A 14257-nucleotide genomic window follows, 5' to 3' on the forward strand; every position below is an offset into this window, starting at 1 on the left:
AGCCTTTTTATTTGCTATATTTGCACTACACAAAATCAGAACATCAAAGAAGATACATGGTGCATATGAATTAAAGTGATAATTGTAATTTGGATGAGAGAGTGAGGGAGAGAAGAATCAAATAAAAAAATTCTAGTAAAGAGTGAGTTGACCCCACCATCTGATGTATGCTACTTTTTTTTAACATCTCTTCATGACAATTTAATTAAGATACAAACCTTACAAGGTTGGTGCAGTGAATATTAGCATTAAGATCAGAACAATCTTACTGCTACTGACTTCTTATGAAGCAATTCAATGCTTGCAGTTTCTGTTCAATTTGTTATAATGACAGTGTTTAATCATGGACTCTATAGTACACTGCTGAATTGAGGTCACACATGTGGCTATTCAAGCATGTAGCATATAATCTATAACTAAGATTTCTCTTCTGAATCCTTCTTAGCTGTACCATTAATTAACAGTACATTTATTTAAAAAATACTAAGTATTAAACCAGCTTTTATTTAGCTTTGATTTGAAACAAGTAGGGGAGTTGTCAATGAAGCATACAATGTGTGTTTGCAGTCTATTATACCACTAAAATACTGCACTGGGAATATGGCTAAATCAACTAAGTTCTAAGATATTAAATTAGAATTCTGCTGTTATGTATCTTATGAACAAACAGAAGAGACTTTTTTCCTTCTAGGCTCAATAGACATCAGCTCATTAGCAGAACACATATTTGATGGCTTTAAACTAAGCTTAAACGATGTTTAACCTTACATGCTAATTACCTGGAATCTCTCTTAGAGTAATACAGATTTATGCAAGTTAAACACTCACAACTTTTATCGGAGCAATAAATATTTCTGCTGACAAAGTGCTAACAACCATAACCCCAATAAATACATGACATTGCATTTGGTCAAGATAAAACAATACTCTTCTCCATTAAACCAATTACTTTTACTGCATTTTGTACCATACCTATCATGCTGACTATAAAAAATTTGCTGTTATAAATGCTGTATGTAATAATTTCTAATGTTATTGACATATATTAATATCTCAAAACCTTCAGAATTGATTATAAATGGTCAATGTGCATTTACAAAAAATTGCACAGAGTTTAAAGGAACTATTTACTAATACAAAGTTGTTTTTTTGGGGCTTTGCTGGATTGCTAGCCCTTTTATTCCTTTATCAGCTTTTGTTTTATGGTTTAAACACACACATAGCTGATTAAGTGAAAGTAAGGTATTTTATGTTTGTATACAGAATTGTTTCTGTATAATGTAGAAAAGTAATAAGTCTTGTTTAGGTCAAGGCCATATACTCATAGGGACAGAGTTTATGCATTGAGGTCATATGAGTCTTTAGTCCAAATCTGGTTTCAAAAGCAAGTATATATGAATATATCTTTTCCATGTCACAACATGGATATGTTTTGTGCTTTGCTGCAAAATCTGATCCTGAAAATCGCTGAACATCTGCATTCTTATTCAAGTCAAATTCCAAGGCTGGCATATGTTTTTTCTTCAAGTACAGTTTCTTGAGAAAAGGATTTAAGTACTTAACACATTTTTCTTCCTCAGATAAGCATTATGTGTTACAAAATTTCCATATGGACAGGTCACAAACTTGTTAACCTTATGCATTCATCAAAAGAATATCTTCTGCTCTGCATTTAACATTTCTGTTATCAATAGTCATTATTATAGGACTTCTGCTAATCAAAACAGACGTCAGGGCAGAAATAATGTGATTTTCAGTGTAATTGACATTTTACCTGAGGAAGCTGGTTTTGGAAGGCGACTTTGAAAAGGTCGTATACCTTTGGCAGTCATGGCCGGATCCGATGTTGAGTGACTAATTATGCTTTCTACAGACTCCTGGCTCTTAGCTGTTGAAGGCACTTCTCGCTCAAGAGTTTTGGCTTTTACTGAAGGAGGTGAAAGCAGAACTTGCTCAGATGGTGCAAGGTCTTCTGTTTCCAAGGCTGATTCTTGTCTAGAAACATGTCGCCCTGTAGAACGGTTCCCTGAGTCAGGGAGGGGGAAGGTTCCAATCCCGCTGTCCAGCGTCCTCATCTGGCAGCAAGACTCTAAGATACAGGAAAATTGTGTGACAGGGTGAAGCTAAAGGTGTCATTGGTATTTAAAGACAGTGAAAGGTTCTATGGGAAAAAAGGGCATCTTCATGGGAAGGTTTCAATGAAAGAAAAAACATTTTGCATTTTGTGAGTATGCTGTTAACTGCTATTTGTATGCTTTTGACGCAACACATCTAACTGCATACAATGAAATACCATTCTGAGGTGCAATTAAACTAACAGATGCCAAAACACTGAAATTGGTCTGCTTCAGAGTTACTGTGTGATAATGAATAAGAAGGGCATGACCTAGTTTGAAGGCCCACAGAATGTCTGGAGAGTACCAGTGTGAGGCCCTCAGCAGCATAATGTATTTCTTCCTACGTAAACCCACACTGCACAAAAGCTTGGCCTCTCCATACCTCTGCTTGCTTAATTGTTTCACTTACAAGAAGATGTTAATTAAAATGTATCATTTATCCTTACATAAAACTAAGTTCTACAGATTTTCCCAGAGATACCTGTCTGTCAGAGCATCCTGAAAACTTACAGCAACAGCCATGTCCTTGTTTACCTTCTTATGCTCTGGTTCCGCACATGCCAATTTAGGTAAGTCTCCACTTTCTAACACAATGTCAGACAGAGTTGCCTTAAGTACTTGGTAGGGAAGCAGTATGGTCACACGTAGCCCTCCAGCTTATTCATCCTACTGGACAGGTGCTCTACTAACCATGCAACAGAGAGAGATGCAAGTGCAGAGATGTGCACTTTGCTATTCTAGCAACTAGGATGTAACAGCACCACCCTGCCCTATCGTTTTCGATTGATTTCCAGTGACTTGCCTTTTGTTCGTATAATGAGCAAACAATATTGAAGGGACTATGATGGCAAGGTCCTTCTGAGAGGTATAAACACCAAGGAGGCAACTTCAGCATTAATGGCTGGAAAATGAGCATAATTTAGGTTAAAAGTCTGGAAACATCCCCTGACAGTGAGATCTTCAGTCTGTGGCAGACACTCCCAAAGGAAGTAGTGGAATTTCCTTTGCTTTGAACAATTTAAGGCTACACTGGATAAAAGACAGATTGCAGTGAACAATGGTACTCTAGCAGGAGATGCAGAATATGACCCAATATATCTTTTCCATCTCTATTTTCTGTGTTCCTGAGTATTGATTTTTTTTATGGTATGTCTATTTGTTATTTAAGTCTGTTGTAGTTAGCAGTCCTCTGTCAAGTCATTTTCATTATTTTTTCCTCTGTAGTGTTTCTAATACTCTCAGAAATGCAGAAACATTTATCCTCTATGGGCTTTGCCTCTTTGTTTTTGAAATAAGAACATTAACATGCTAATTTTCTGTTAATATCTTAATTGCAATGGGCTTTATTTGATAGCAAGTAAGAAACCACTTACAGATAAATTAAACATCTATTTATGTTTCCTGGTTCTTGTCATAAGAGAAGCAGTGTGTATTTACATGGTCCTCATGACGTTATCCGTGTCACTCAGGATCAAAGAAAGACTGACAGTCATACTGAACACATTAACTTTACAGGGTCTAGCTGAGCTGTGACAGCAAAACAAACCACACTCTCTTTTTTAAATGGGCAACAAGTGACTGATTTCTCTCACACAATTACTGCATTCCAATTAATTCTTTACACAGGTAAAAGGAGATAAGGTGTGGAAGTCACAGCTAGCTGGCAACAATGTTTTCCATCATATTTTTGAGCTAATGTGCCATAATGATCTTAGAAGTTGCTGAAGGTTATCCAGGAAATGTGAAAAAGAAGAGAATTAATTTGGTTCTGCCGCATCAAAAGGAGTTATCCCAGCCACTGAACTCTCTTACTCTAGTTATCCTTCCTGTAAGATTTTTTTTTTTTTAAATAGTAAAATACCTAGCTAGAAGTGGGTGAACTGTTCCTCTCAGGACATAACAGAGTGCAGAAAAGTAAGTTAAAATGCTAGATGTCTGCCATTGACATTTACTCTGTAGACAATCAAGCTTAACCGTGTGTTAGCTCATGGACAGGCAATGCTTCAACTCTTGACTATTGATGACAGAATTAGTAAATAAAGGAAAATGTAGAATAAGAAAGGACTTCCATTAGTTGTCTCCTGACCAGAAGAAAGACATCTGTGCAAAACTGGTTATGCTGGAGAGGCAGAACTCTTCAGCAGAGACATGGAGTAAACTGGAGACACCACAGAAAAGAACTTCCTGAAAACAAAAATATGAACTTTCTCCCATCTACTGTCTGTACGGTTAATGCTGGACCTGATTCTGCAACCCAGTTCCACAGGGACTCTGAATGATTTTGTAGCATTTTTTCCTTTCTGAGCATTCTCTAAGAAAATAAAAAGTAACTCCCTTCTAATTATTACAGGAAAATTAAGTAGACTCAAAATGTATACCAGTGAAGATGAACTGAAAAATGCTGTTCCAGCAAACTGGAAGATGAACACGATTTTGTTTTCTAAGGTCATGTTTCTTAAAATGACAAGGATTTGTCTTGCTGACAGTTACCTTTTCTATATCTAGGAATGAACCATGAAAGCAACGGCATAAAATCAAGAGAAATGAATACCAAGGGCTATACTTCCAAGAAAATACAGCCTCCTGCTGTTCCCAAAATAACTGGGAGAGCGATGGAGGAGCACACCAGCAGTGTCACATTCAATTAAAAGGAAAACCAGTTTTCATTGATTATAGTCTTCCTTCACAGAGACTTTATCCATGACAAAGGAAATACAGCAGGTGGAAAACAGATTTTTAAAAGAGCTCACTAATTTTTAATTCTGAACAACGGCAAAAGAGCCTGGATTTCAAAGTGCTCAAAGCTCAGCAGCTCCCACTGTGACACTCAAGAGACGTTTTTGAAAAATCCTATGACTCAACTATGTTAAGAAATCCTCAAAAACCTAGTCCTAAATCCAGAGAGTACACCACAAAATTCTTTATGGATGTTAATTTTTCACTAATAAAAGTAACTAATTCACCCCTAAAGCTATATTATACAAACAAAAAAGTATCTCTCAGAACAAATTGTATTACTAAATGAATATACATTATCTTGTGTTGTTTTTAAACTTTTATGAAGCAACTGCAAAATCAAAAAATACATTCCATATCTCAGTGACAGCTTTCAAACTGAACTGTTCATGGCCCATCTGATTTCATCAGTTGCACTGACACTTCTAATGACTGTTATCAGTGAGAGCTACACAAGACTACATAATGAAAATATGTAAAACTTGTATCTCTGATGCTCTGACAGTACTACTCAATAGAAGAAAAATGATTCTGCAAAACATTAAAGTCTGAAAAGAGTTATATACGAGCTTAATGGCTTCTCCCTGTGAATTTTTCCTGGCATACAAGTCAAATTCCTTGCCTGATTCTGTTTTTTCAGGTTTTTTTCCCCTCTTTCACTGCCAGGGAAGAAAGAAGCTCACGCATTGCTATCAGATTTTATAGTGGACACAGACAGACTCACCATCTGCCATTTCACTGAACAATCGGACTAGAATCTAAAGTCTGAAATACTGAAATAGCCCCTTCCCTCCCTCCCATCATGTGGATTTGAGTCTGAGCAGAAAATGAAGTCTTGGAAGTCTTACTGCAGAGGAACATTTCTCAAAACTGGAAACAGAAATAAGGAACAATGTAGAGAAATTTCTTGGAGATTGTGAAACTCCTGACTGCATGGAAATCTTTTGATGACAGGGTATTGCAAGAGCTTTGTGGACAATTTGAGAAAGACCTTTGATGTTGAGAAGCTTCTCAAACACTAAACAAAAGGAATTAACACTGCACAGAAAGTTTTCTGAAAGTCTGCTGAACTCCCTACCTCCCTAATTCTCAATAATTTTCAGGTTTAGTATTTTCACAGGGCGGATGACCATGCAGTTCATGTCCTACATCAGATGGACACCATGGTAATTTGTACTGTTGGACAGGCGCTGGCATATTTCAACATCACTGGTTTACCAGAGTTTTCTGGTACCAGTAGACCACTATGACCTCTTCAACATGGAGTCAACACCCAAAAGAGATAGAATAAAAAGGATCTTTGAAAACTGTACACCGTTCTGAGGGTATGGACAAGAGGGAAATAGAAAAGGGACATACTCTCAAGTGGTAGGTATCAAGAATTCTAGAAATGAGATCATCACTGGGGAAAATTACAATAGCAGCTCCTTCTGTGGGTTTTTTTACATCTTCCTATGAAATGCAAAAATTAAAGAGTTAGAGGTAAACATAGCCCACTGTCAAGAACTGACAACCTAGAATTCATTAAAGTCTTTTAGGGCATTCCCCTGAGCATAGATAATTTTACAATGCATTTTAAATACCAGCATAAGGTCATTAAATCTAATTATTTTTCATCTTTTTTTTTTTTATTTCTTCTGAAACATTTGCCACAAAGATACCACCAACACACCAACTCTAGCTCAGAAACTACTCTTGGTAAAAATCATTGGAGACTGGGAGAGAACACTCAGGGAACCTGACTGCTGACCTGGCTTTTGTGTTCCTTCAGAGGCACTGGTATCAGTCACTCTTGAGAGTGAGAGGAGCCCTCGGTCTGAGCTGGTACCACGCTTTTTATGTTGTTATACAGCACCCTTCTCTGGTCCTCTTTTTATACAATGCACATGGAAGGAAAATCAATTTGGGGGAAAAAATAAAAGAAAACATAGAACAGCTACTATGAAGGGAATTGCTTCCAGAACAACACAAGAAATGTGGGTCCATCCTCCCTCAGGCTAAGTTCTACATTGATGGTTGCAAAATTACTCAAAATAGGCAATGGAGTAAAATCTGTCCTGCTTTTAGATTACACATTACTCTTTCTAATGTTGAGTCCTAGCACATATCCAAGAGATTTCATGAATTTCATACAATAGAAGACAGAAGGTAATGACACAGCTTTTAAACACAGCTTCTGACACACATTTCTTCAATAATGTGAAAATTTACTTTTACTAAGAGGGATATAATGCCACATGTTATTGTCAACAAACCTTTAACTGAATAACTGGAGAGTGTTTCAAAATGTTTCCTCAGGTAAAGTAAAGTTCACATTCTAATAAAGTCTTTTTATGTTGTATCTTAGAGTTTGACAGATGCTTAGTCTATTCACAAATCACATAGCAGTCTTTCTTTACATAGGGCCTGTTATATTTTTAACAAGTCTGTATCTTCACTCACAGTTATTTTGACCATCTAGTTAAAACAATATGTGAATTTTATTATGATGCTTAAATCATCCATAAAAACCTTTACAGAAACCACAAGATGCAAAGTTTTACCCACAGAGCTAAAATAAGGCATCAATCAGCAATTCTATTAAGCAGGTATATTGTCTTACGTGCATACGTAATGTCATTCAAAATGGTCAGGCAATTCACCCACTCCGAATTAAACACAACAAAGGAGACATTTCTGGGTGTTGGCATGCAGGGAAGGACTTACAGGTCATGAGAGGAGATCATCATAGAACCTACCATGTTGTAAGTAAAGTTTTGCCTCTCTACCAACTTGTGCCATGACTGACAGAAGGCAGCCACCTCTCAGTGCTGCTTGAGGGGGTGAGGATTTCCAGAAGCAGCTCAATAACCTCAGACATTCCCCATGAGGTAGAACCATGATATTACTAATGAAACATACTGATGGATACCAGATGCAATTACTGCATACAGACAGACATTATCTCTGCTTCAAATGACTGACACAAACTAACAGTTTCTATTTGGAGATGGCAAAGTTACAGAAGTGTATGTTACTTAACTTTGATGGCCAATCTATCTTAACACTAAAAATAAACAGAAAAAAAGAGAACAACTGTATATTAGGTCAAAAAAATCACAGGTAGTTCTGCTCACAACAGGTTTTCTATGTATTATGCTAGTAGCACAGGGACGTATTTTCTTTCAAAGAAGCATCCCACCTCATGAAAAATGTGGAATTCTCCCCTGTGCTCACCACTACAGCTGGTTTGAGATCTTCCTCACATAAATTTTCAAGTTTTGGCCTACAAAACTGCACAAGATTGACACAAATTTCAGCTGAAACCTTTGAGTAACCACCAGAATTTTCCACAGAAAGCAGACATTTTCAGAGAAAAAAATCAGTCAAAAATAGCTCTGTATCAAGAACAGTTTCCCTGGGAAATTTCCAGCAAGCTGTTTTCAGAGGTACAGATTCAAGCCTTGAAAGAAGGTTTTGAGAGATATGTAACACCGAATGGGCTTTCTTCAAGGAGTATCTAGGACACTAAAAACGAAAGGGCATAATTCTCATCATAACAGAATACACTAATTGTAACAAATTACCTTTCTTTGCATTAGAAAGTTCAAGACTTTCTACTAAACTGACACAGAGAAGCAGAGAACATGTAGTTATTTTTTTCTGAAACACCAAGCGAGTACAATTTTTCTAGTATTTTGAAACATGCCAAATTATTAATTAATACTTTTTTCTTTTTCAGAATAATATTTCAAATGTAAGCAGGCCTCTGCAAAATTGCTTTATCAGTTAATAAACATCTTTAGGCTACATGTGGCATTGGCAGGAAGAACTTAAACTACAGATGGCAAAACAGATCTCTTTATTTGCACATCCTTCTCTTCATCTGCAATGCTAAAGCAACCGCAAAAAAATGAATGTATTTCTGCCAAATCAATGTCAATTTTAAGTAGATTATTCCTTCTGGGTTTGCACCATAATTTGATCCAATTAGTCAAAGATGAATGCATTATTGTTTTCTATCTAGACTTAAAAGTATAACCAATATGTAAAACTAAAAACCCCAAAGGCTATCCTAGGTAAAACTAGAAAAGACTCAGGTTTTCACAGCGCTGATATTCCCATGGCTACTGCATTGGTGAAATGGAATTATTTCTAACATATACTAGGGAAAGGTAAATGAGAGAAGGATGGTGCAGTGTATTTTTAAATGATGAATCTACAAGTGAACTTCACTCATGGGTGCTTGAATATGGGATTACAATTTACGCTCATTTGTAATAACAATAAAAATAACCAAAACAATAAATACAGACTTTACCGACTTATTCAGTGCTCTTTCTACTGCTTCTCCCAAGTTAAGCTTTTTTTTTTTTTGCAAAACCCACCAACATCAATATGTCATTTGCCCAATAGACTGACAGTCGTCTTCACAGTTTTCCATGACCACTACCCCATCTTTGAAATGTATTTTAATACATTAACAGAGATTTTTTTTTCAGCAAGTCTATTTTTTTTTTCGGAAAAAAAAAAGTATGCAATGCTACATGATATTATAAAGACACCATTTAAATTACCATTTTGAAACAATGTATTGGGCCTCTTTGCCTGTTAAAAATTGGAAGTAGGGAAATTATTCACTATAAATATATTTGTTGATTTCTTTTTCTTTTCCTAACAAAGGATTGTCCAAACACAGAGAAATTCTCGAGTTCACCTAGTATTAAAAACAATGCACTAACTGTATAGGTATTATATCTCCATTATAGTGACTTTTTTTTGGAAGACCCTGTTTTCCTGTGATCTGCTATGATGACTAATTGCATAATCAAATGTCAACAATTCAGGTCTCTGACTGAAGACATGAATTAAAGCTCCTCAAACTCAATTAAAAATGGCAGTGAAACAACAAAATTAGGAATAGGCATCCTACACTCAAGAGTGAGAATTTGGAAAGACATATGCTGATACAGCTCAAATATAACTGATAATTCAGATGAAAATGTATTCTTCATTAACAGTCTACTAGATGTCACTGTAGAAAAGGGGCACAAAGTCCATGTGAGCACAGTTGAAACAATTGTTTAAAATAACAAGTCCTCATCCAAAATGCTTTTCAATTTGCTCAGTTGCACTTCAGGTATATGAATTAAGAGTTAATAGGCAATGCATGACTGAAGCTCCATACACACATCCACAGATGGTCCTAGCCAGAAGCAAAAAACATGTAAAGTAGAAAAGTTTCAAATAGAAGGAATCATACTATTATAGAGAATACTGGCATGTACTATCCTGTAATAAGTATGATAATCAGGCACAGTCCTGATTTGAGTGATAAAAACGAATATAGATTAGGCCAGACTGTAAAGTAGTGTAAATCAACATAGCAGCATTAACTTCAGAGTTGAAGAACCCGGCCATCCTGTTTAATTGACATTTTAAGCCTGAATGAGACCAGCAGATTCTCAGTATCTTGAATAATAATTAGACTGTATCCTATATATAACATATAAAGAGCTACACTTCTTCTTGTTCTAGTGATAAAATTTGGCAATTCTGGGTGAATAAATGTAATGGCAAAGAAGGAAATTTAAGCAAATCATTGTGGCTAATAAGGAAGTGTTGATCCAAAATATTAATTCTCTCCACAGAAGGAAGACAATCTAGGCAGTAGGCTGCAGCAGTGCTGCAGAAGAATTGGCAATTAGACAAATGCTATGTGTACTATCTTTTAAAATACAAAGAACTTATTTGTTTTTGGCAGACTCTGAAGAAGGTAAGCTGACATAAATTAGAAAACACTAAGGAATGTTACTTTATTATTCACATTGGCAAGGTTCTCCATCATCTTATAAAACCTAAGTAACAAGTAGAAAAATACACAGAAAGTTTCATTTGGTTATCATAGGCTCCTTCAGACCATCATTTCAAAATTAATCCTTGCAGAAATACCTAAAAGCCAAACGAGTCAAGAACACAGTACAGAAGACACTATTCCTCCCATTTCTAGCTGCCCAACCCCATATAACGCTGTTCCTCTCACAGCTCTCTCCATTCTGCAGAGTAGCCTGTTCACCTTCTCACCCATTTGAAAAACACACACTAATAAAGATGTAGACAACTGAAAAGATGTAGAGCAGCTCAGTAGAAGGGCAGAATATTTAATTAGCTCTATGCACCAGTATGAGTTGTTTCTGATGAGCAAGTCCTGAGATGATAAATGCTGAATGCTGCTCCACACCACTCTGGAAGGCCACTCAAAAGCATGACCACACCAAATCTTCAGTAACATGAATACTGCAGTGTAAGAACACAGGACTTCCAAATGATGTGTAAAGCCTCCCAAAGAAACGGCGCACTGGTCATGGACACATTTAGAACAATATCCTTGAAGATACTCAAGACATAACTGGTAAAGACCCTGAGCAGGAGGATTTCCAACCTATGTGGTCCTAGAGGTATGTCTCTACAGACAAGACCGTCAGTTGCTATTGGTTATTAAACAAGATTTCCCCTCAGCGATGCCTCATTTTAGCTACTCTGGTTCAGAAAAGTAAGCAAACCACAGACACAGGTAATTTTAATGGTGTTGAAGGATCTGAAAATAAGGATTTTGAGGTACAAAAGGGGAAGAACAGTGCTTGATTATTGCATTAAGATGTTAATGCTTTGGGGATATTAGATGGAGGCATGAAATGGCATAAACTTTGAGGAACTGACAGAGGTATTCAGGTCAGTGCAAGTACAAATGTATCTGCTTTTTACTGAGCCAAGCTCTGTTCTGTTTGTGTACTTCCACACATACCTCCTGCCTGAAGGACAGTGAGACCATGACAGATAAGGGCATTTTGAGGGTCTCTCCCATAAGTTCCAGTCCCCTTATGGCACTAGGTTTTGAGGCTTTTTTGTTTTGTTTTGTTTTCATGAACAAGTCTGGATCCTGATGTTGCTAGAGGCAAGCAGCTTATTTTAGTATTTAATAATTCATCATTGTTTTAGCAATTGGGAACCAAGTCCTTTGGATTAACATCCATACAGTTAGATATGGCAAGCCAGCATGTTAAATTGCCTGCGACACTGATGCCTGGTTTCAAAGCTCCAGCCCAGGAAGCATGCTTGCTAAAGAACAGTCAGCACCTACAGATTTAACACCTACCTCTCACCTTCCACATGCACACAGGGCTTTAGGAAATGGCTTTGTTACTGATGTACAAGTAAATGCATTCATACTTGTACCATTGGTCATGTATAGGGGATTCATCAAAAATCTAATACCTTATACAACTTGTATCAAAACATAACATTTTTGAGGATGCAGATTTGAAATAGGAACAGACCCAGGTTGGAAACAGATTTGGTGATAACTGGTTTCGTTTGATGGCTTTTACAGACAGCAACCTCACACGTAGAGACTTCTAGGTATTCCACAGCTTTACTGGGTGGTGATGGGGAAGATAAAACAAACATTTTTCCTTTATCTGATCATGTGTAAATGAATGATTCAACTGCTATATCAGTGATAAGATGATAGCTAAATGGTTCTTCTCAACTTCTATCAATGGCCTGATGAAAGGAATTAACACTGACAGTGATAAGTTGTTTTCTCAGGCATTGAGACTTCATGACAAGAGAGGATTTCTTTTGTGGTCAAAAGACATTTTATCAGTTGAATATTGTTTTTCATTAAATGCATTAGAGGCATCCAAGGATTGGCCTGACATTTAAGCAACTTCTGGATTATCCTTTTGCCTCTCCACAGTCATGTGGATCATCTCTCTTTACTGAATGCGCAGGCAGTAATACAGATGAATTTGTTCACCATCCTTCCTCTGTCACATATTCTGTTACATTTATCTCAGTAATTCTTTACAGACCTCACCTAATCTGTCTCGAGGTTTTGAGGGTTCTTTAATATAAATGTGTTTGCTCAAATATTGCAGGCTCAATGGACATATTTTAGGATGATACATGTCAGACTTGACTTAATGTATTTACCACATTAATCAAGCTTGTTTCTTTCACATCTATTTCCAGTCCCTGAGAGTGAGAAAACATGAATTCAATAGCTGTTTACTTAGAACTCAAGTAAAAGCACCCAAAGTTTTAGTAGTTTACATAATGGTGGATAAACCCCAGGTTTTTGTTTGGCAGCGGGGGTGTCCAGCGTTTTTGCTTCTGGAAAGCTTGGCACAAGCTTTTTAAACAAGCAGATGAACTGCTACTGTTTTCATCAAGTTTTGGAAAAGGCCATTGGACAACTTACATAATTAAGCATTATGAGTATGTGCATGGCACATGCAGAAATAAAATCTGAAACATACTTTTTCAGTTCTGGTGTTCATCAGATCAAGACTTCAGAAAGAAATCAAGAGAAAAAAGGCAGATGACACTGAAGCAAGGATCTGTTAATAGAAATGGTATTGGTATGGAAACAAAAAGGCAGGCTCTGTATCGTCATTTAGATTTGTGGGGAGTCAGATAATGAGCAATACTGGGGCACCACACAAGCAGTAAAGAGTGATCACCAGTTCTAAACAATGCAGGTGAAAAAACATGATGGGAAAGGTAAGAAAATAATATCTTGGCAGTAAATTGGTGTATCTGTGTGAAAACCATACAGAAGAACCAGAAAGAAAAGAGGAGTCAGGGACAAACAAATTTACCTGGGATACTAGAAAGAATGCAGGTTCTTCTCCTCATAGAAAACTCTGCTTATGAAATGTGTTTTTTTATTTTCATATATATATAGTTTCATAGTATCACTGCTGGGTGCTGAATAAAACAATATCAGAATACACAGATAAGGCTATCATCTTTAGTATATGATACCTCAACACAAATAATTATAATGCTGACATTTCATTTTAAGTCAAACCCACTTACATCTACAGCATGTTACATGTCCTACATTTGCTATCAGTATATCTGTAAAACTGCTATCAAGTTGCTAGCAACTTATCTATAAAACTCACTGTGAAGGACATTCCTGGTTTCTACTAAAAATGTAGTTTGAGCACTTTGCTGCATATAAAGCTTAAAGGGGTGGACTTAAAAACACAACGCAACATATAAAATACCAACAACACTTCCTTTCTGGAACATTAGGCATCTAAGGGATTCAACCAAATGTTCTCTACAGAAGACAAATCTCCAAAAAGTTGCTTAAAAGACAGACCTTCCTTTTTCTGACCAGATTGCCTTTAAATTAAACTGCAAAACCCTTCTACAAGGTTGTTCTTGGAAAGTAGAAAAAATGATAATAAAGCCTGCTAAAAGGCAGATGATTATCAGGAACTTTAATGGAATTCAGTGCTGGGCTACAGCAGAGATACAAAAGAATCCCGTGACCTCAGTGTGTGTTTTTATTCTAGCACAAAGCAGCGAAGTCTACAATGGACTTTTAATGTTGCTTTGATAGTGTGGAA

General features: G+C 36.6%; 1 protein-coding gene across 10 annotated transcripts in view; it reads right to left on the reverse strand.

Moving 5' to 3' along the window:
• NCKAP5 (NCK associated protein 5) overlaps window positions 1-14257 on the reverse strand; it is a 245331-nt gene that overhangs the window by 34065 nt on the left and 197009 nt on the right. For 7 of the 10 annotated variants that reach the window (XR_008733526.1, XR_008733527.1, XM_055718342.1 and 4 more), the window contains one exon: window positions 1775-2089. Coding sequence is in view for 8 of the 10 variants with exons in the window: in XM_055718342.1 (XP_055574317.1) it covers window positions 1775-2089 (315 nt within the window). In the remaining 2 variants the exon portion in view is untranslated. The other 3 variants (XM_055718343.1, XM_055718348.1, XM_055718347.1) reach the window with 3 other exon arrangements.

The sequence above is a fragment of the Falco cherrug genome, chromosome 8 (genome assembly GCF_023634085.1).
Source record: "Falco cherrug isolate bFalChe1 chromosome 8, bFalChe1.pri, whole genome shotgun sequence".
NCBI lineage: Eukaryota > Metazoa > Chordata > Aves > Falconiformes > Falconidae > Falco > Falco cherrug.